This window comes from Hyaena hyaena, unplaced genomic scaffold (assembly GCF_003009895.1).
Source record: "Hyaena hyaena isolate Hyena2069 unplaced genomic scaffold, ASM300989v1 scaffold_78, whole genome shotgun sequence".
Taxonomy (NCBI): Eukaryota; Metazoa; Chordata; class Mammalia; order Carnivora; family Hyaenidae; genus Hyaena; species Hyaena hyaena.
The window spans coordinates 3,238,095-3,261,547 of record NW_024080710.1 but is presented as its reverse complement, the minus strand read 5'-3'; the positions used below and the strand labels follow the sequence as shown (position 1 = coordinate 3,261,547).

The following is a 23,453-nucleotide window of genomic DNA, read 5'->3' as shown; positions in this document are numbered from 1 at the left end:
CTTAACCAACTGAGCCACCCAGGTGCCCCAAAACACTCATTCTTGCAACTGATCTTTCAGCTGATGTCCCTTTTTGAACAGTTAGGCCCAGTATGCCAGCATACCTTTTAAATAAAGAGGCAAAGGATGAGGCACAGAACAAATACATGCTAGATAATTTTGAACTTGACTGTGATAGAAACATTTTCAAGTATTTGTAAAATCTTAGCTTCTCTGAACCTATTCTTTTACCCATAACATAGGTATTGTGATGCACAACATTAAGTCTTGTGAGTATTAAATGAGATAAAGTATAAAAAAGTGTCTGACCTACTAAGACTAAGACACAGGGTAGGAAGTACTGAAGATTAAGTTTTAAAATCCCTATCTCCCTTAAAATACATTAAAGAATAAATGTAAATAATTAAGAAAAGTCATTTTGTCATTATTAAAGATCTTCGGAATGGTAAGTTGCGCTTGTGTGCACTGTATACTAAAATTTCTTTGTAGACTATTCAGAGTTTTATTTATGAACAAGATTGTAATTCTGTGTTCACTGCTAAGAACTCTCAAACAGGAAACTACTGTGATGACTCTGAGGATCAGGTGGGATATATTTGCCCAGGGGCTTTTTCCTGTATGGTTTAATTTTAGGACATTAGTCCAAACTGAAGAGATGGTACAAGTAAAGTTATTGGGCATCTTCATTCTAAGTTTATGTCTTCACAGCTTGTTCTTTCATAATGTTTCTTCATTCACAGCGATAAAGGTTAGTATCTACCAGCAAGAGATACGATTAACAGTACATTTTTTTTAACATTTTCGTTTTAAAGAGTGAACATAAAAATAAAATCTATAGCTTCTTCTTATTTTCTCATAGGTGTAATTAATATATTTATTATTTTCTTGCTGAGAACACAGAGAGCCCTCTACCAAAAGACACTTTTTTTGGTGAAATACCAAATTATTTGATAAAACACCTTTATTTTAACAGCTCTTGTTATATGTCTTGTTGATCAGCATTAACCAAAGTTGTCACAGTTTTGAAGGTGAATTAAATTAATGATAACATATTTCCTGCCTTACTCCCAGGTAATCAGTATTTGATGTTAAACTTTCTAAAAATCTATATGGATCACACAGAGGCAATATAATACAAAATTCTTTCTCTAACCTGATCCAAGTTGCTCTATAAGAAACTTTTATTAGATGAAAGAAATTGGTACTTAGTTATCAGGCATAAGTAAAAAATCTCAGTAAGAATTATATTTCTGTAATGAAGAGGAAAATTTGTTACATTTCCTTTCAAAAAGATTAGTTTGATAGTTGCTTCAAATAAGATAAAGGGATGCCTGAGTGGCTCAGTCGGTTAAACATGGGACTCTTGATTTCTTCTCTCATGGTTTGTGAGAGCAAGCCCTGTGTTGGGCTTGGCACTGGCCCTTCAGACCCTGCTTGGGATTCTCTGTCTCCCTCTCACTCTGCCTCTTTCTCTCTCTCAAAATGAATAAATAAACATTAAAAAAATTATTCAATAGGGGCGCCTGGGTGGCTCAGTTGGTTAAGTGTCCAACTTTCGCTCAGCTCATGATCTTGCAGTCCATGAGTTCAAGCCCTGTATCCGGCTCTGTGCTCATAGCTCAGAGCCTGGAGTCTGCTTCAGATTCTGTGTCTCCCTCTGTCTCTCTGTCCCTCCCCTGCTCACACTCTGTCTCTCTCTCTCTTTGTCAAGTATAAAGAATAAAATTTTTTTAATTGTTTAATAAATTTCAGTATAAAAACTGGTAAGATAAAAATATTTAGTCTTGGGGCGTCTGGGTGCTGCAGTTGGTTAAGAGTCAGACTTCGGCTCAGGTAGTGATCTCATGGTTCATAAGTTCGAGCCCTGCATTGGGCTCTCTGCTGTCAATGCAGAGCCCACTTTGGATCCTCTGTTCCCTCTCTCTCTGCCCCTCCCCTACTTGCGTTTTTTCTTTCTTTCTCTCAAAAATAAACATAACAAAAAATTTAGTCTTAAAGAAAAGAACTAAGCCAATAAGAAGGAAATGTTATTTCTTAGCGATTACTAAGAAGGATTGCAGAGTGGTATTAGTGGAAGTAACTTTTGACTTTAGCGTCAGTTGTGTTTTGGGAAAGTAAATTTCTCCATATGTTGGTTTTCTTGTTATAAAATAGAACCAATAACACATCGGGGCGCCTGGGTGGCTTAGTCGGTTAAGCGTCCAACTTTTGCTTAGGTCATGATCTCGCGGTTCGTGGGTTCGAGCCCCGCGTCGGGCTCTGTGCTGACTGCCAGCTCAGAGCCTGGAGCCTGTTTCAGAGTCTGTCACTCCCTCTCTCTCTGACCCTTCCCTGCTCACACTGTCTCTCTCTCTCTCTCCTAGAAATAAATAAAACATTAAAAAAAAAAAAAGAAAACAGAACCAATAACACATATCCTAGATGTAAACATGGATTTTTTGAACATTAAATGTTATGATAAAGATTAAAGTGCTTTACGTTGAGATAAAGTTATTCAAGTTGGTACAGAAGAATGAGTCACTTGATATTATCATCTAATAGCTAGTCCTTATTTTTGGCTTGGTCACATGTTTTAGGAATGGATTTGAGTTTGAAGTAACTGATTACCCAGCAAACAGTGACTTAAACGAACATTTTTTGATGTAGATAGTAAATATTTCCTGGTGTTCATTCAGTAGTTGAATGGTGTCAAGTTTGACATCTTTAATTTTCTTGGCTTTTTCCTAATGGTTACAAAATGGCTGTTGTTACCTGCACTGGAGGAAGGTAAAATGGGGAAAGGGTCCGTGCTGACCTCAACTGGATGTTATTTCAGGAAAGCAAAATGCCCCCAGAAACTAACCTTGTGCTGGCAGATTTTATCTTGTTCTGTTGGATAAACTGAGACAGTTGTTAAGGCTACTAGAAAACTGAGAGACAGGACTGACTGTCACAGTCAGCTGAGTTTCATCGCAATCCAGTGCCTCCTCAGACAAGAGTTTGGTCAGCTGGGAAGACAGGGAAAATAGATATCGTTTGGACAACTGAAAAGAGTCTAAGACAGATTTTATCTCTTCTATCACTTAAGATGTTTTCAGCCATAAGTAACAAATAAATAACAATTCAAAATAGCTTAAACAATAAGGAAAATGTTATATCACTAAATGAGAAGTCTGAAGGTAGGGTGACTTCAATAAGTTAATTCTGTGACTTCTCAAATTCTTTCTCTATTTCAACTGTATTGTCCTCCACCTATTAATTTAGTCATAGGTGAACTTACTTCATGGCTACAAGGTAGCTGCTGTGGAGCCAGATATCACATGCAGATTTGGCAAATTCAGGTTGACAACATTAAGTAGAGGAATGGATGTCTCTTGTGGCTGTTTTTTTTTTTTTTTTTAATTTCTTTATTTATTTTGAGAGTGAGCAAGCAAGCACGAGTGGGGGAGGAGCAGAAAGAGAGGAAGAAATCCCAAGCAGGGCTCCACACTGTCAGCGCACAGTCTGATGTGAGACTTGATCTCATGAACCATTAAGATCACGACCTGAACTAAAATCAAGAGTTGGACACTTAACCAGATGAGCCACTCAGGCACCCCTCTCCTGCCCCTCCCCAGCAGACTTCCTTCTAACCTTATTGGCCAGAATTAATGTATGCTTTTGTATAAACAATGGCAAGGGGAATGGAACTAAAATTGTTGGATTAGACAAAACAATTGTCTCTACTGAGAGCAGGTCTGTGCTTCCCTGAATCACAGGAGGAAGAGTAAATACTTAGAAAAAGATGTTGTGTGTGTGCGTGTGTGTGTGTGCACGGGCGCACACATTGCCAGCAAGGTAAAGGGGAGAACACCTAATAGCATCTCTTGCAGGGTACCACATTTGTCTACCTAACATCAGACATCCCCTTCTCGCGTGTGTATACGACAAGTGCTGGTGTTGATAGAAATATTCAATTCTTCCTCAGAGGAATATATATAACCCAGAAGTTTATCCACGTGATGCACTCAACCACTCATCCAGGACTCGTGGACAGTATGTAGCCTTGTCCTTAGGTTCACATGTGCCTCTTCATGGTCCAGCAGTATGTGGCTAAGGGAGAGATTGTCGGTGCCCAGCACACCCAGTATTTAGTGATGAGGAAGAAGTAGGATGAGTGCTATATAAACTCCCATTCAGAGAAACATGACCGGAAGCAGCCATCAGTACTCACTGCTCCATAGCACATAGGTTAAGGAGAACTGTTACTGATCACTTTGTACGTGCAGTGCATTGATGTCCCATTGGTCTGTCCAGCTCTCCTAACCTTTTGCTTTCTGATTCCTCTTCTAGACATTCTGCCTTAAGGACAGGAGAGGAGTTTCTTGGCTTTGAACAAGGGAAGCCCATAGATTACTAGGAGAATTAGAAAAATTATTTAGCCAGGAATAAAAATGTAGTAAAATCAGGGGCACTCGGTGGCTCAGTTGGTTAAACGTCTGACTTCAGCTCAGGTCAGGATCTTGCCTTTTGTGTGTTCAATCCCTGCGTCAGGCTCTTGCTAACTGCTCAGAGCCTGAAGCCTGCTTCAGATTCTCTCTCTCCTTCTCCCTCTGCCCCTGCGCTACTCATTCTCTGTCTCTCTCTCTCTCTCTCTCTCTCTCAAGAAATGAATAAACATTTTAAAAAGTGTAGTAAAATCACTGATGCCAAAAATTACCATTAGTGACAAAGGAACAAGCCTATATGCAGTCACTTGTATCTTTTAGGTATTTGTCTCCATATTCATATATATTTGTGTTTTTTTCTGAGCTGTTTCACTTGAGCACGCAAACTTTAAATATTTTTTTGCATGTGTTTGTTTTGAAATGCATCCTAGAGCTTCAGCCCAGCCCAGACCCCATAATTTTATGCCACTGTAAATGCAGGACTTGAAAGAGATTGGCAAATTCTAGGAATTGACAGAAGACCTGCATGCCTGAGCATGGTGGGGAATGAGTGCTGTGAGTTGATGTTGGAGAGGTACAGAGGGTCCAAATCCTGCTGGCGGTAGGCATGGTGAAGTGAAGATATTCTGAGTGCATATGGAGCCGTTAGTTGGTTTTAAGCAAGGGAGTGACAGGATCAGATTTATGTTTATAAGATAACTCTGGGTCCTGTATGGGAAAAAGCTGGGAGAGGCCAAGAACAGAAGTAGGGAGGTCAGTATAGAGATTCTTATCTCGGAAGTGACATGGCGTGATGGGCCCAGATAATAGCAGTGGAGCTGGAGAAAAATGGAAAAACTTGAGCTCTCTTTTGGAGATTGAGCCAAACGACCTGGGGAGACAAGTTTGAGGAGAAGAGTCAAGAGTTCCATTTTGGACAAGCCTATTTTGAGATTACTTAAGCAACTCAAGGCTGGAGGGGCAAATCTAGGAACCATAAACAGAGATTTGCTTCAACTGTGGGAATGGATGCTGTCACCTAGGAGATGGTACAGAGAGGTTGCTGGTACCTATTTTTCTTTGCATCTAGGCCTATATTTTGGGAAGTCTTATAACTTGAAGTTACAGCCTAGTTTTTATTGCTTTTGACACCCAGGCTGAGTTTGTGTTACAGACTCCTTCCTTTGTTTACCTTTATATTGTATCCCTGTTCCCACTGTGTTTATCTGTATGCTCATCAACCCCTCCCCCTCACTGCCCTCCAAGTTTCCCAAGGACTAGATCAGTTTCCAGCATTCAGCAACTTGCCCGCACATAGCTGGCCTCTAATTAGTGTTTTGTAAAATAAATATTTGAAGTAATATAAATCCCAGATGCAAATTATTATAATTAGGATTTTTTTATTTCCTAAATTCAGATAGTGTTTTTGGAAATTATGTGTATTAACCATCACAGAACTTTGCACATTCTAGGTATTGGTGATCTTTAAGTACAGTATGATGTTTGTAATTGAATAATATCTTCATTTGTACCTTATTTTATATTTAATCAAGCCCTTTATTACATATTCATTTCCTCTATATATAACCTCTTGAGTTGAATCAGGAAGGAATTATTATCACTATTTTTTAGAGATAGAGAATGAGGTTCAGAGAGTACCATCTGTGGACATATTTGGGAGTTGTATCCTTAACTTCTCACTGTTATTTCAGTGTCATTTCTATAACACTACCACTTTCTCTGTGTATCAATAGACTTTTGAAAAATTAATTGCATGTGGTATATTATTTTTTTTTCTCCATACTTAAACGGATGCTTCGTTCTGTTATGTGATGGATTTGAAAGCTGGTTAAGAGACTTCAGGTGTCTCATCCTGGAGTCTTACTCAGTAAATGAGGCCTGGAGAAGTGATGGCTTGTCCATGGTCATCCAGTGAACTTAACTGTGGTATGACCATAGTAGGAGAAGAGGAGACCACAATCCAAGGCTCCTTGTTTTTAGCCTAATGGATTTCTTCCTTTCTTGGCCACTACCCTCCATTTTTTTTATTTTTGCAGTTGACATTGCTAACATAAATGAGGTCTTTAAGTTTTGTTATCACTTTAAAGGATTAAATAAAGATTATTAAAATTCAAGGCATGGAGGGGCACCTGGGTGGCTCATTCAGTAAGTGTCCAATTCTTGATTTCGTCTCAGGTCATAATCTCAGAGTTTGTAAGATTGAGCCCTGGGATCCTGATTGAGGCTCTCTCTCTTCCCTTCTCCCCGCTCACTCTCTCACTCTCTCTCAAGATAAATAAACGTTAAAAAAAAAGTTCAAGGCATGGAATCAGTAAAATTTAATTAGCACATTCTTTTCCTGTTATCAGTGTGTGTATGTGTGTTACATTTTCTCTCTTCAGTAGTTCATCTCACCAGTATGGCTAAATTTAAAGTCATGTCCACATTATGCTTGAACCACTTATTTAATGTTACAGTGAAATGTTGTTTATGCACAGTTCTCTTAATAATTTATACCTGTTTGGCTCTACATTTTATTCCTTGGAGGTCAACCCTACAAGGAATAGGCTAGCCAATTTCAGCTGATTCAGAGGGAGGGAGGAATTACTCACCCATTTTAAGAAGTTCTGTTCTGCTTTCAGCTTGAAAAATTCAGTACCAAATATGACAGTATCTGTCATTTGAGGCTGCTTGACTCTAATGCATGAACACAGTTCTATTTTCATAAGCTAACTACTGCCCTACAGTAACCTTCGGTTTTTGGCAGCATAGTCTGGATTCGAACCAATGACCTTGAGATCAAAGGCACCAGATAATATGATTAGTCCCCATGCTCTCACAATACCCTTACTTAAGCAATTAAAGTCCAAAGTGAGATGCTTAGTAACTCCACTTCCACATAGAGGCACAAATGGAGGACTTCTTTTGTTAAGCTAGTCCCAAGTTTTGAGACAAAGAGCTTAAGAACCATAATTTGTGTATTTTTTTTTTGAAGTTTATTTATTTTGAGAGAGAGTGAGAGAGCATGCAAGTGGGGGAAGCGCATAGAGGCAGAGGGAAAATCCCAAGTAGGCTCCTCTCTGTTAGTGCAGAGCCCAGTACAGGGCTCAGTCTCACAAACCCTGAGATCATGACCTGAGCTGAAATCGAGTCAGACTCTTAACCAACTGAGCCACCTAGGTGCCCCTTAATTTGTGTATTTTTTAATAATTGGAAATAATCTCAGCCTTCTCTGAGATCACTTCCCATTTTGTACCTTTCTTACAAGTTATGACCATATTGTACGTCTGCCACTTTGTCTCCCATTGGTGTAAAACTTGTGACATAATCCTCTCCATATGTCCCATAACACCTATAACTCTGTGCATAAGAGGTTATTAACAAATGTTAAATGTATGAATGAAGTGTATTTTTAATTAAACACATTAGCTGCCACTACTTTAATAAGAAAGCTTAGACATTTCTCGTTGAAAATTGAAATGGAAGAATTAGCTTTTCAGAAATGGTGTTTTCACAGATTTCATATTTGAACACAGGGCAGAATCTGGACAGTATGCTCCATGGTACTGGGATGAAATCAGACTCTGACCAGAAAAAATCAGAAAATGGAGTAACCTTAGCGCCAGAGGATACCTTGCCTTTTTTAAAGTGCTATTGCTCAGGACACTGCCCGGATGATGCTATTAATAACACATGCATGTAAGTACTTTATGCAGTCCTTACAGTTATGAGAATAGGATTGCATTTAGTGCTATTTTAAGAATTGTTTACATTGTCTAATAAGGTTTTTTTGCTTTAATTTTATATGATATCTTTTACAAAGAACCAAAAAGCTTCTTGTTTTTTGTATGGGAACATTTGGTACTATTAAATGATTGATGTTTCTTTTCTCAGAGTTAACACTGTAATATAGCTTTTTAAAGGAAATTGAAGGAATCTGGTATTTGTCTAACATTATGAGTTTATGTAATGATCTTTTTACCATAAAGTTTACTGATACTTACTGTAGAAAATTTAGAGATTCCCCCCCCCCCCAAAAAGAAAACCCTCACTCAAAATCTTGTAATTCTAGGGGCACCTGGGTGGCTCAGTCGGTTGAGCACCCGACTTCAGCTCAGGTCATGATCTCGTGGTTTGTGGGTTTGAGCCCCACATTGGGCTCTGTGCTGACAGCTCAGAGCCTCGAGCCTATTTTGGAATCTGTGTCTCCCTCTCTCTGTCTCTGCCCCTCCCCCACCCATGCTGTGTTTTTCGCTGTCTCAATAATAAACATTTTTTTGAAATCTTGAATTCTAAAGTGGTTGAAATATTTTACAAAAAGATAGGCTTGATATTGTGATATTTAATTAGTTTTATATTATTTTCTTACAAGTGAGCTCCCAGTTCAATTCTGATCTATATAACCATTTTAATTTTCCTATTTAATTATATGTTAACTATCCAGACATTGATATATGATCATGTAATTCTGTTCCATATTGTTTGGGGACACTGAAGAATTGGCTTACCAGCCCAAAAAAATTCCCTGAACAACTGGGTCTCATCAGTTAATTGTCTTCCTGTTATGAAAGTTATAATGCCCTGTTTTTGTATTTTACTAATAATTGTATGCTCTTTGAATATAACCAAATAGAAAGCAAAAAAGCATATGTAGAAAATATTGAAATTATATGACAGTTCATCATGTCTTAAATTTGTTGTTTGTCCTCTGGTGGTGGTTGAATTTATTGTGACAGACTGAGTGATCTCTCACAGAGGAGTGGTGCAAATAATTTCTTGCTAAACTTCTTGTCTACAGTGCATGCCTGATGTATGTGTGGGCTCTGTGTGTGGGCTGGTAGTGGGTTAGTAACTCAGAATATGACTAAATCATCAATTTTAACAGAATTTTGTCCCACACTTAGCATTTTCTCCTTACAAATAGTTAGTAATTCTGCAAGATTCTCTTAAGTAGAAGCAATATATTTACTGATAAATGAACAACAAGTTGGAGCACCAAAAAAACTGTTAGAATTTCATGTCTTCCTACCTGTTAAAGTCTAAATGAATATGTTAGGGGCAAACTCCAACATACTAATACAAAAATGATAACTTCTAAGTTTCTTGAAGCTATTCAAAAGTTAATCCCTTTCCCCGTATCACGCTCAATAAAACACACCTCTCAGGATCTTAGCCAGTTTGTTCTCCCAAATATATTTTTCTTTGTCATTTAGTTGTGTTTCATAGAAAAGTTGTTCATATTTGTTGTCTCAGGTATGTGAATATTGAAAATCATATGGGTAAACAAGGCAGTCCATTTTTAAGTATTTTTTTTAAATTAAGACTTTTTTTTGTAAAATGCTATAAATCAGCTTTCTGTCTGTGATCACATGACTATGATTAGCAAAGAGAAGTTACATGATAATTTATGTTTTAATGAAAATCCTTTTCCACCTTGGACCTTGACAGACATGAACTCTTTCATTTGCCTGAAAACCCATAGAGTTTTGCCAATAAAGGCAAATGCAGTTTTAGTTCCAAAAACAAGGTACTGAAGGTCATCAGTACCCAGTTACATTCAAACTGAGATTTAATTGGTACTTTCTGATGTGAAATTATGTTTTTTGGTTTTTGGGGTTTTTTTCTTTCAGAACGAATGGGCATTGCTTTGCCATCATAGAAGAAGATGACCAGGGAGAAACCACATTAGCTTCAGGGTGTATGAAATATGAAGGATCTGACTTTCAGTGCAAGGTAAGATCTGATTTGGGGCCTGTGAAATAAAGAAGGGAGGGGTCACATGCAAAGTATTCACTTCTGCAGGAGAAGCGTGCCAGGTCTGCACATCACGGTGTGTTCTTGTAAACCAAGTATATTGAGGGAAGCTTAGCACTTACTTCAATAGTATGACTGTGGTAATTGAAGTTCCAGATTATTTTACTTTAAAAAAAAATGTTTAAATCATATCCTGTTTCTAAATTGTCCTGACTGCAAAAAATGTTACGGTATCACCTATGGATTATAAAATTGACTGGAAAGGCTTGAAGGTGATGGGCAGTAGCCTTTGTATCCCTCTGAGACAACGTAGAAACATTAAGTCCTTGTAAGGACATCTCAGTGGAGTTATTTTAGCAGCAGCAGCAGCAGCAGAGGCATCCGAGGGCTGGTAATGAAGAGTTTATGAATACCCTGATGGCTCTTGGTTATAAACCTAATCTCTTCAAAATCCCATATAGTAATTTTGCCCTAGGGATTCTTCCAGCTTCAGATAGAACAATTTGTACACAGATTTAAGCTTTGACTATTTTAGGATATTATTCACATTATTAAGAAACTCTTAGGATTGATAGAAACTTTAAAGGATATATGTTCCAGTCTCTGCTGAAGTTTGGGATCTATATGCGCCCTCTACCCATCTCGCTCCCCCTACGCACACATATATTGCATCCCATCTGTTTGCTACTTTTCTTTTTAATGTATATTTTTGAGACAGAGAGAGAGCGCGCAGGGGAGGGTCAGAGAGAGAGGGAGACAGAGGATCCAAAGCAGACCCTGCACTGACAGCAGAGAGCCTGATGTGGGGCTTGAACTCACAAACTGTGAGATCATGACCTGAGCTGAAATCAAGAGTCGGATGCTTAACCAGCTGAGCCACCCAGGCGCCCCTCATCCCATCTGTTTTCTAGGTGTGACACCTCTAGTCACAAGGGCTCATTACCTCCCAAGACCATCTCTTTCATCTGTACTAATGACCTGACATGATCCTTAGAAAGCTTTTCCTCCTGATGACTACAAATCTCTCCCTGCCCCTTTGGGCCAAATCTAAAGCCTCTTTCAATATGACAGCCCTTTACTATGTGAAGGAAGTTTTTGGTCTGTTTATGTACTGCTGCGTTCCTCCCCATTCCTCTAGCCTTTGCCCAGAGAAATGATAGCTCACAGTCCCCTCCACTGCTCCATGTCTGATCAGCTTCATAGTTACTCTGGTTTCTCAGTGTAATGTGCAAAATTGAGTGTGGTCTGACCGGGGGTGGGGGGGTGGGGGGGAGGGTTGCAGAGCAGAGAATAAATAACTCCTTTCCTTTTTTCAAAATAGAGCCAGATTGGGGCACCTGGGTGGTTCAGTTGGCTAAGCGTCCAACTTTGGCTCAGGTCATGATCTCACGGTTCGTGGGGTTCAAGCCACGCTTCGGGCTCTGTGCTGATACCTAGCTCAGAGCCTGGAGCCTGTTTCAGATTCTGTGTCTCCCTCTCTCTCTGACCCTCCCCTGCTCGCTCACTTGCTCTCTCTCTCTCTCTCAGAAATTAAAAAAAAAAAAAAAAATAGAGCCAGGTCTCATGTTAGACACTGGATTGTTACACCACATTTTTGAAACATACTGAGCTTCCTGTCAGCTGAAATCCATGTCTTTCACTCATGCTACTGCTGAACCACATCTCTTACATTCTTTATTGATTCTTTGGTTTCTTGCCACAAATAAGAGGATGGGAATGGAGTTTTGTTAAATTGTTACATACTTGTCTATGTTAAATGTTATCACATTAGAATTAGTCCTTTGCTGTAATTTGTCAGTATTGGGGGGGGGGGGTGATTTAATTATTTCTTGCAGTTTTTGCCATTTGCATGTTTATAAGCCACACGTTCTGTACATTATTTACTCACTAAAAATATTGAAGGAAGAACTGGTTAGAGCAGTGAGCTCAGCAGTAATAACCAGTATCTTGCAGGCCCCTAAAGTAGGCATATCAAATTGATTTCACTAATATAAATTAGTTGTTAAACTTCACAATCTGTAGTCTTTAAAAAAAAGAAACAAAGAAAGAGCATAACACTTTGCTCTTCAGTTTCCAACACTTTTTCTTTCTAAACCCTTCCTGTCACACCTGCCTTCCAGCCCTCTCCCAGGTGTTGTCTTGCTGGGGTGTGACCACGAGTGCAGACGCTCACCAAGAACATAGAAGCCCCGGAGGGTCTCTTCCTGCGTCTGGGAGAGCAGCTCCCATATAACGGTGCCTTTTCCTTGTCCTCCATCACCTGCCGGTTTTCAGCAACACATCCATCACTTGGTGGTCTTTGTTCTAGCATTACTGGAGAAAGCCTTTCTTGGTTTATTTTTTTTACATTTTCTCTTCTGCAGGGCTAAGCTCATTTTGAACGGTAGCCTTCCTGCAACTGTTCTTAGATTTCATAGTCCTTATATTCACCTTCAGTTATGTACCCTCCATTCCGTCCTCCATGTAAGTGTTCTCGATTTGGGATTATTTCAGAGTCACCTGTAAAATTCCTAACATCTCTCTTTTCTCTTTCTCTTTATGGTCATTTAAAAGTAAAAGTGTTTGAGGGCACCTCGGTGGCTCAGTCGGCTGAGCGTCTTCCGACTTCTTCTCAGGTCGTGATCTCGTGTTCATGACTTTGGGCCTTGCATCGGGCTCTGTGCTGACAGCTCAGAGCCTGGAGCCTGCTTCAGATTCTGTGTCTCCCTCTCTCTCTGCCCCTCCCCTGCTTGTGCTCTGTCTTTCTGTCTCTCAAAAAAATAAAATAAAATGTTAAAAAAATAAGTAAAACTGTTTTAACGTTAAAAATTTAGTTAAAATGGAAAACTTGTGCTTTTGGAAGTTGCCAGATACTCTCGACCCATCTTCCCTGATAGAATCTCAAGTCATGGACTCCTATTCATTCACCTTTTTAATGTAATACTTGATTATACTGAGGTTTTTCCATTCTGGCCATCTCATACTTTTCTTAACAGTCAGTTTCTGCTTATATTCTTGCTACTTTTATAATGACAAGCAGTTCCTTTCTGTTACTATTTTGGTCCAGAATGGCAGTTTTCCCAGGCAGTGCTGAAATGTCAGCATTCAAGTCAGTAACTTGTCAAGTACTGTAGCAGTCAAGTAAAACTTCACACATAATTGTTGATGTCTGTTCTCTTGACTAGTCTTTTCTTGTGCTCATTTTCTGATCTGTTAGGGACACATCTCCTATCTGGTCAATAGTCTCAAAGAAACTCTCACGAACATGGCTTCTGCATTTTGCCTTTGTCCTCACCACATCTGCTTTAACTTGCTTCTCCATGGGGTCCATTAGTCTCAACATAGTTGTTTTGTGCAGACTCCATGGTATCTTCTACCTACTTGACTACTTTTCTTCACGTCTCCTTTCTTTAGACTACGACACCCTCCACTTAAATCCTCTTGATGCGCTGTGACATCCTGGGCACCCTGCTAGTTCATCACTGTGATAAAATGTATTACCCATATTTTTTAAGAAAAGACCTCATGACTTAGATTTTTACTACAAATGGGTGAATAGTAATACATTAAGATATACCAAAGTTTTGGTGAAAAATACTTGTGAACTTTTGTTTATAATGTAGTTATAGTCCAGTGTTTCAACTCACTGTCCACATACTCTCCTTAAGAAAAACCATCTTACGGGGCGCCTGGGTGGCTTAGTCGGTTAAGCGTCTGACTTTCGCTTAGGTCATGATCTCGCAGTTTGTGGGTTCGAGCCCCGCGTCGGGCTCTGTACTGACTGCCAGCTCAGAGCCTGGAGCCTGTTTCAGTCTGTGACTCCCTCTCTCTCTGACCCTCCCCTGCTCACGCTGTCTCTCTCTCTCTCTCTCCTAGAAATAAATAAAACATTAAAAAAATTAAAAAAAAAAAAACCATCTTACAATCCTTATAATACTATTCTCAGCACAAATCATTTTTGATAATTTTTTTAACACATAAAATTTGCAGGTCCTTTTCACTCAACAGAGTTAGAAATTGTATTTATGAATATTTTAAAAAATCTTCATTCTCACCTGAAAATATCAAGCCATTTTTAATTTTATCCTTCATCTTCCTCTAGGATTCACCAAAAGCACAGCTCCGCCGGACGATAGAATGTTGTCGGACCAATTTATGTAACCAGTATTTACAACCTACACTGCCCCCTGTTGTCATAGGTAGGTTCGCCGAGGGGAGCGCGGTCGTGATTTTCAGTAAAATATTTTCTCTGATTTTGACAATAAGCGAGCTTTCTAGAATTTAACACTTCGAGTTATTTTTCTCCTTTCATATGTGACGGAGAAGTAATATGTGTACTTTGTTGTTCACTTCCCTCATCAGGTCCATTTTTCGATGGCAGCATCCGCTGGCTGGTTGTGCTCATTTCTATGGCTGTCTGCATAATTGCGATGATCATCTTCTCCAGCTGCTTTTGTTACAAGTAAGATCATTACTTCGATAGAAAATATTTTGTTGAATATTAGATATAAGTAGTGCTTTAAAAGCCAACGGGTATATGTTTTAGACCGCTGAGTGTACTTCAGACACCATTAACATGTGTTCTCTGGTTCTATTTTCTTTAACTCACCAGATGATAGTTTTCTTAAGGAAAAAGAGGACCTTACTACTAATCAGTTAATTGAACCCAACTTTATACTTCTTGTTTTGTTCATGAGTACTTAGGATCTTATTTATGGAATATTGAACTTCTTGTATCTGAATGTTTAAAATCTGTCCCAGCAAGACAACTGCATTATCTTCCTTTAGTTACTTGGGGCTTCACAATGGTTTGTGGTTAGTCGTGATCTCAGAAGACAGGTGCCAAAAGAAAAGAGGAATAAGAGGAGGGGATAAGCTTCAGTAATAAAGCATTCTCTTATTGGCATATAGACTGAGTGATCAGTGCAATAGGATCCTAGACCTATAAATAGACCCCAGGATATAAGTATATTTGGTATATGGTAAAGGTAACATTCCAGATCACTGGGGGAAAGATGGATTATTTGATAAATGGATTTAGTAGTAGGTAGCTATATAGAAAAGCATGAGGGGTATCTAGGTGGCTCAGCTGGTGGAGAGTTGGTTGACCCTTGATTTTGGCTCAGGCCATGATCTCGGGTCGTGGGATCAAGCCCCGCGTCAGACTTCATGCTGGGCGTGTGGCCTCCTTAATTGTTTTTCTTTCTTTCTCTCTTTCTGTCGCTCTCTCAAAAAAAAGAAAAAGATGAAGTTCAGTCAGTAGCCTACATTGTAATAAGTTTTACCCATCACGGATCTAGACGTATATAACATGAACTGATTAAAGCTCTGGAACAGACCATAGAAAATTTTAAAAAATAATCTGTGTGGAGGACCTGCCACTGACATAAAACTGAGAAGCAAAGAAAACTCCCCATACACAGGAATTAAAGCCTTAAAATTAAAAAAGAAAAAATGGTGTCAACTACATAAAAATAAAACTGTACTATGTGGCAGAAACCACCATAAACAGAAGACAAAGAGTGAAAAATATCGGTATCTCATATTACAAAGAGCAGATTTCTCAAATATAGAGAGTTTTTATAAATCAGAAACAAAAAACTAGGCAGTCCAGTGGGAAAGTAGGCCCCCCACCCTGAACGCGTGTTTATCTAAAAGGAAATACTTAACAGCTCTTTAAAGAAAAATACAAAGATCACTCAAGAATATTCACAATATGAAAAATAGAAATTAAACTCTTACTGAGATACTGTTTTCCACCTGTAGTGCTAGCAGAAATTCTTAGATAAAGAGGCAGATCAAGCATGCTTCCTTTTGCTGCCTCCAGTAAAAAAGCCATAAAGAGTTTTTAATTTCCGTGTCCAGCTAGGACAAGGAGAAAGGGATATAAGGTAACAGCAAAAATAAAAAACCTTTGGAACTTGGGAAGCTTTTGGATGAGTAGTAAGTGACTTTGCAGACCTATACAATCAGACTCCTCAGCTAGAAGTTGAGAAAGTCGAAGTGCAACCAGTTTATACTATAGAATCCCCCAAGAAGCTCGAGAATGGGCAGCACCAGTTACCGCTGGGAGTAAAGCTGAGAGTGGCGGTAAAAGCAAGAGGATTGCTTGAAAGTCTAATTTTAGAAAGTCAGATGATGTGTTAGTTATGCAATACTCCATTAGGAAATTACTCCCAAACATAGTGGCTTAAAAGAGCAATTATTATCTCTCACTGTGGGTCAGAAATCCAGGAGTGACTGACTGCACATCAGGATCTTGATAACATCCAGTCAGATATCAGCAGAGGTTGTGCTCACCTACAGGCTTGACCAGAGCTGGTAGATCACCTTCCAAGGCATGTCACTTCTGATGCTCACAGGTTGACAAGGGAGCTTAGTTTCCCTGATGCAAGCGCCTCTACAGAGCCGCGTGAGCATCTTTGCAGCATGAAGCCTGACCTCTTCCTCCTAAAGTGAGTGATTCAAGAGATCAAGGTGGAAGCTGCAATGCTGCTTACTGTCTAGACTCCGAAGTTACACTATCACTTCTGCCACATTCTGTTGGTCACACGGTTCAGCCCTAAAGCATTATAGAAGGGAGTGAAACAGGGACTTACATACCAGATGAGAATCATTGTGGGCCATCTTGGATGACAAGTCCCACAGGTGTTGAGACCCCTACTCTTGTTCAGAACAGTCACCCGCACCGTCTTCCTGACAGAAAGCTAGAAGTTTCCCTGGAAAGAACAATGATAAGATTCTTAGTTGTGGCATCCCATTATTGAGGATGAGATATTATAGTGAAAACATGGAGGTAAAGTGAACATTTACATACTGATTGGTGGGCCCCTCAACCCTCCCAGTACTCTGTTAGCCAGGCTTATTCAGACAAGAGATAGGAAGAATCTTCTTGGGGAAATCTATCCAGCCCAAGAGAAAAAAAACCTAAATATACTGACCTCAGTGGGCCCAGTGAAACAGCCCTGGCAGTTATCTCACAGCGAAGCCTGTAATCAGTAAGCCCCCCTCATATATCAGTAGCTGCCAATGAGGCAGTGAAGGCACTAATCCCTGAAAAACAGGAGACAAATGAAGTGAGCCTTATGATTGCCCACCATACTGCCTGGAGAGAGTTTCTAGCTGTAGGACATGTGACCCATTAGGCTCCAACAGGAGATGTAGCTGAGTCAGGGGTGTGGACAACAGCTGGAGTTCATATGACAGAGTACGAAAAAGGAGAGAACTTCACAGGGAAAGAACTCAACATCTGCAGAAGGTTCCTATCAAATATTCAGCTTAATCTCTATGAGCATGTACAGGTGAGGAAACTGCCTAAGCCTGGGTAAGCATGCCTGAGAAGACTGAAGGAAACAGTTCAGTGGTCACTCAACTCTGGGAATGGTGTCTCTTGCCACCACCTATGAGACTTGAAAACCTCAGAATTCACAGGTTAGAGTACTCAGAAGGATCTAGCTTCAGTATTGGGGAATAATTAGCCCTATACTAAACATGACATTGGTCCCACCTCAAAAGGAGTGTACTGTTTCCAAATAGTTGCATCCTAGAACCAAATTCAAGAATATTTAGAGGGGCGCCTGGGTGGTTCAGTTGGTTGAGCTTCCGACTCTTGATTTTGGTTCAGGTCATAATCCCAGGGCCAAGGGAATGAGCCCCACAGTGGGTTCCTCGTTGAGTGTGGAGCCTGCCTGAGATTCTGTCTCTGTCTCTCTCTGCCCCCCTCCCCCGTTCATGCTCTCTGTCTCTCTCTTTCTTTAAAATAAAAAATAATAAATAAGAATATTTAGAAGACTATAAAAACATCCAGCACCCAACAAGGTAAAATTCACAATACCTGCCATCTAGTCAACAATTACCAGGTTTGCAAAAATACAACCAATACAACCAATGATAAGGAATCAAAAAGATTAATTTGGATGTGATCCTGTCTGAAGAAAAGATGATGGTGTTGACAACCCCAAGATTTTTCTTAACCCTAGAACTTATAGTTTTGGAATTTTAATGTAGCTTATTTTCTGCTTTTTTAAAAGACATTATTGCAAGAGCATCTCAAGCAGACGTCGTTACAATCGTGATTTGGAACAAGATGAAGCATTTATTCCAGTTGGAGAATCATTAAAAGACCTTATTGACCAGTCACAGAGTTCTGGTAGTGGATCTGGACTACCTTTATTGGTAAGATAAAATGCAATACCAACATAAATGTTTTATCAATACAGAATTTATCATCATATGATCGTACACAGCATAATTGTTACAGAGTAGGAAACATTACTAAACACATTTTTTTCCTTCTTATTTAGAAAGATGGCTGCAGTAATGCAAAGAGAAGTCAGTTAAACATAAGAAATATGAAACAAAAATAGAATAGGCAATTAAGATAGAGCCCCAAACAAAATTACAGGGGGAAATGTGATCATGAAACGCTATATAAGAGTACAGAGTTAGCTCTCAAGTTTTGCTTTTAACAGCCAACTTGAAGAGGAATCAGATATAAATTCTTTGCATCTAAGTTGAAACTCCTAGGTTGGGAGACGTAGAACTATTTTGAATTAGGGGCGCCTGGGTGGGTGGCTCTGTCAGTTAAGCATCTGACTTTGGCTCAGGTCATGATCTCACGGTTCATGGTTTCGAGCCCCGTGTCAGGCTCTATGCTGACAGCCAGCTTAGAGCCTGGGGCCTATTTCAGATTCTGTGTTTCCCTCTCTCTCTGACCCTCCCCTGCTCACACTGTCTCTCTCTCTCTCTCTCTCTCAGAAATAAATTTAAAATTAAAAAAAAAAAACAAAAAACTATTTCGAATTAGTAAGTACTAGATATCCAGATACATTTTTAATTGTTTAATTGCATTTGTTTAAAGTAAATACATTGATCTCTGATTTTTAAATTTATTGACTTCTGTAATTGAATAGGAAAGGTAAAAGTAAAACTATCTTCATATGCAGACCACATGATTATCTACATAGAGAATCTCAAGGATGGTACCATAAAGTGAGTTCATCAGGGTTGCAGAATACAGAGTCACTGTACAAAAATAATTGAATTTAGGTGCACTGGCAACGAGTTGTCAGAAATTAAAATTTTATTTTAAAAAAGTGTTCTAATGTTTATATTTTAGAGTATGCAAGCAGGGGAGGGGCAGAGAGAGAGGGAGACACAGAATCCAAAGGAGGCTCCAGACTCCGAGCTGTCAGGACAGAGCCCGATGTGGGGCTCAAACTCACATATTGTGAGATCATGACCTGAGCCGAAGTCAGATGCCCAACCAAGGAGCCACCCAGCGCCCCAGGAATTAAAAATTTTAAAGCAGTATCATTTAAAATAGCTTCAAAAGGCATCATCTGTTTTAGAGTAAACAAAATGTATGTAAGACCTGTGCACTGAAAATTAGAAACCATTGTCAAAAAATTAACAAAGCCCTAAATACGGGGAGATGGCTGTCCTGTCTGTGAATCAGAAGATTCACTACTTGATTTCTGGACTTACTATAAAGCTACAATAATCAACACAGTGTGACCCCTACATATAAGTAGGAATATCAGTGGAAGAGAATAGAGAGTATAGAAATGGATACAAATTCAGTAGGGAGAAAGTCTGTTCAGCAAACAGTGCAGGGAAGATTGGGCATACATTTGCCAAAAAGTATATCTCAACCCTTATTTCCAAATACAGAATTACCTTGAAGTGGAATCATAGACCTAAATATAAAAGTTAAAGTGTAAAACTCTTAAAATGTGTTAGAAAATCATTGTGACCTTGGGCTAAGCAAGGGTTTCTTAGCACACAAAAGGCACAAATAGTTTATTAAAATGATAAATTGGACTTTTTTTTAAAGTTTATTTATATTGAGAAAGACTGAGACAGTGCAAGTGGGGGAGGGGAGGGAGAGAGAATCCCAAGCAGGCTCTGTGCTGCCAGTGCAGAGCCCAACGTGGGGCTTGAACTCATGAAGCCGTGAGATCCTGACCTGAGCCAAAACCAAGAATTAGATTCTTAACCTACTGAGCCACCCAGGCGCCCCAGTAAATTGGGCTTTCTCAAAATTTAAGACTTTCCCTATTCAGAAGACACTTAAGCAAAGGAAAAAATAAGTCACAGACTGACAGTGCAGATCTGAAAGAATTTCTATTGCAGAATGTATACAGAACATTTATAATTCAGTAATAAGACTACCCAACTTTTAAAAAATGAACAGAAGATTTGAACAGATACTTTCCAGAAGAAGATAAAGGAATGGCAAAGAAGCACATGAAAAGGTGCTCAGCAGCATCAGGCAAATGCAAATTAAACACTAAAGCAAGACACTGCACATCCACTCGTGCGGCTAATGCTCAGAACATGAAGTGCTGAAACGAGTGTAGATCAGCCAGACATCTCGTACATTGCCCATTGAAATGAAAATATTTCAGCCACCTTAGGAAACAGGTTGACAGTTGACTGAAAAGGTTAAGCATATACTTTCTGTACAGTGAAATTTCTTCCACTAAGTATTTACTGAAGAGATGCGCAGACATACCCACACAAAGGCCTGAATGTGAATGTTCACAGCAGCTTTGTTTGTAAGACATAGGTTGTAAACAACCCCCAAATCCATCAGCTGGTAAATGGGTAAACATATCCTGGTATATTCATACAGTGGAATACCACTCCTCTATTAAAAGAAACTACTGATACAGGCAGCAACAATACAGATGAATTTCAAAGGGTTTTATGCTAAGTGAAAGAAGCCAGACAAAAGACTATGTATTGTTTGTTTTCATTTATGTGATATTCTAGAAAAGGCAAAACTGTAGGGAAAGAAAACAGATCAGTGATACCAGGGCCTGTGGTGGGTGGGGAGGGGTTGACTTTCAAGAGCCAGGAGGGAACTTTCTTGGGTGATGCGAACATTCTGTATGGTAATTGTGGTATTGGTGGTTGCTTTACTGGATACATTTGTCAAAACACAGTCCTCAAGAAGAGTAGATTTTATTGTATGTAAATTATACCTCAATAATCCTGACTTTTTTAAAAGCTACAAAAGGATTCTGTAATAAATGATAAAGTAAGTCAGTTTAGGTATGCACAAAATCTAGTCCATTTTAACTGCATTTCCAACCTGGACCTTAGGGTTCTTATTAATTTAAAATGGCCACTAGTGCTTCTGGAAATGAAATGTGACAATTAATGTCCATCAGGTATTGCCCTAAACAAATCCTGATATTCTGTGTGTAGGAGGGAAGAGTCCAAACAAATACCTGTATACATAATAATAAAGTTATAATTGTGAGAAGTGCAGCAGCTGTGAGGTATACGTGTGCTATGAAGGTGTTCACAGAGAAATGACACTCTTAAGTGAATTTTAAAAGCTGAAATAAGATAAGTAAGGTGTGGTGGGTGGGTGATGATGCAGATGATGAGACTGGAGAGTCAGGCAGGGGCAAGATCCTGTAGGGTCTTCCAGACATGAGTGCAAGATTTGTGACTGTCATTTAGGTTTTGCTGCACGATAAAGCATCCCTAGCTTAGTGGTCTGAAGCAGCAGCCATTTAGTATCCCCCATATTCTGTGGGTCTGCTGCAGTTCCTTTTCTGGGCTTGCTCGGCTGGAGCTGGATGCTCCCTGACACGACCAGGGCTTCCCATGGTATCGGTCAGCAGTCGCAGAGTCCCCCAGCATGCAAGAAAGGGCGAGCCCCAGAGCACAAATGCATTGTTCCGTTGTCGAGAGCAAGTCTCACGGCCAAGCCCAGAGTCTGTGGAGGAGACTCCCCAAGGGGGTGTGGACTAGGAACGGAATGACTTTGACCATTTTTGCAAACAGTCTGCCATATTGACCAATCTGTTAGAGTGTGATTTCACAATGTATTATACATTGTTTCATCTACTTTGGAATACCTTATAAATTCTAACAGGGTGATCAATTGGTTGAGTATCTCATCCTTTTTGGTGGGATGGGCCATCAGACCACTTTCTCAGTCTTAGCAGGTTCTTTTCATCAGGAACTCCACAAACGTTTTACCTTTCTCTATGAAGGTGCAGCGAACTATTGCCAAACAGATTCAGATGGTCCGGCAAGTTGGTAAAGGCCGATATGGAGAAGTGTGGATGGGTAAATGGCGCGGCGAGAAAGTGGCAGTCAAAGTATTTTTTACCACTGAAGAAGCTAGCTGGTTTCGAGAAACGGAGATCTATCAGACAGTGCTGATGCGCCACGAAAACATACTTGGTGGGTATGCGTTTGGTTTCAGTCGGTTCTGTATTCTGATGGGGTGAGTGGGGCGCGGATGGGAAACCGCCACAGGGGCTCTGAAAACATGCATGAATTCACTTATGTGCGTTTGGCTAAAGGAAACCCAGGAGAATACAGCCGTTTGAATAAAAAACAATCCTGAATGCCCACCAACCACTTTATTTACTGTCCAACTAAGAAAACAAGAGTGAGTTTCAAACTGGAAGTAGTGCTAGTTTATTGGACTTACTCATCTAGTAACAAAACCCAAATTTTTTAAAGGCAATTTAAGCGGTTTTCTAGTATAGCTTTAACTATAGGTACCTTTTTGCCTTTTGTAAACTAAACCACGCCCTCAGCTTCATTTACAAAATAGAAAGGTAATTTAGGTATGCTCTGATCAGTAGGGTACATCACCTCCTCTAGCTTTCGTGACTTTTCAGTTGCTATTTCCCTACCCTTTAATTTCGAGAGTGCATAGCACATTGCCACAAGTATTCCAGACACTTAACTGTTAGTTTCCTTGGGCTGTCATAACAAATTACCACACACTGGGTGGCTTACAACAACAAAAATTTATTTCCCAGAGTTATGGAAGCCAGTTTAAAGCGGGGGTGTCAACAGAGCCATGTTCTTTTGAAGGCTCTGGGAGAGGCCCCTTCCTTGCCTATTCCCAACTTCTGGTGATTGCCAGCAATTTTTGGCGTTTCTTGGCTTGGAAACCACACTCTTGCTGTTTATTGTCATATGGCCCTTCTCCCCTGTGTGTCTCTGTCCAAATTTCCCTCTTCTTGTAAGGATGCTGGTCATTGAATTAGGGCACATCCTGATCTCATATGACCGCATCTGAATTTGATTACATCTAGAAGGATCCTCTTCCAAATAAGGTCACATTTACAGGTACCAAGTGGACATGAGTTGATATTGGGGGGGTGCACTATTCAACTCAGCACTCACTGACCTTTTTCTGAAGGGAAAGAGGACAAGAAAAAAGAAGGTAAAGGAGCCCAGTATTATGGACCTGCTTGTCAGTGAGCCAGATGGAAAGGCAGATGTGATGAGTGATGAGGCTTGATGGGCAAATAGGAGTTGGTTTAGTTAGGAGCAGACTCTTAGTTGAACATT

The 23,453-nt window shown here is 39.7% G+C and overlaps 1 protein-coding gene across 1 annotated transcript in view; it reads left to right on the top strand.

Moving 5' to 3' along the window:
* Positions 1 to 23,453, top strand: part of BMPR1A (bone morphogenetic protein receptor type 1A) — a 131,798-nt gene that overhangs the window by 100,440 nt on the left and 7,905 nt on the right. The window contains exons 4-9 of the mRNA XM_039233706.1: positions 7,922 to 8,084; positions 10,016 to 10,118; positions 14,221 to 14,317; positions 14,481 to 14,580; positions 18,149 to 18,293; positions 22,133 to 22,325. Coding sequence (XP_039089637.1) covers positions 7,922 to 8,084; positions 10,016 to 10,118; positions 14,221 to 14,317; positions 14,481 to 14,580; positions 18,149 to 18,293; positions 22,133 to 22,325 — 801 coding nt within the window. The remainder of the gene's footprint in view (positions 1 to 7,921; positions 8,085 to 10,015; positions 10,119 to 14,220; positions 14,318 to 14,480; positions 14,581 to 18,148; positions 18,294 to 22,132; positions 22,326 to 23,453) is intronic.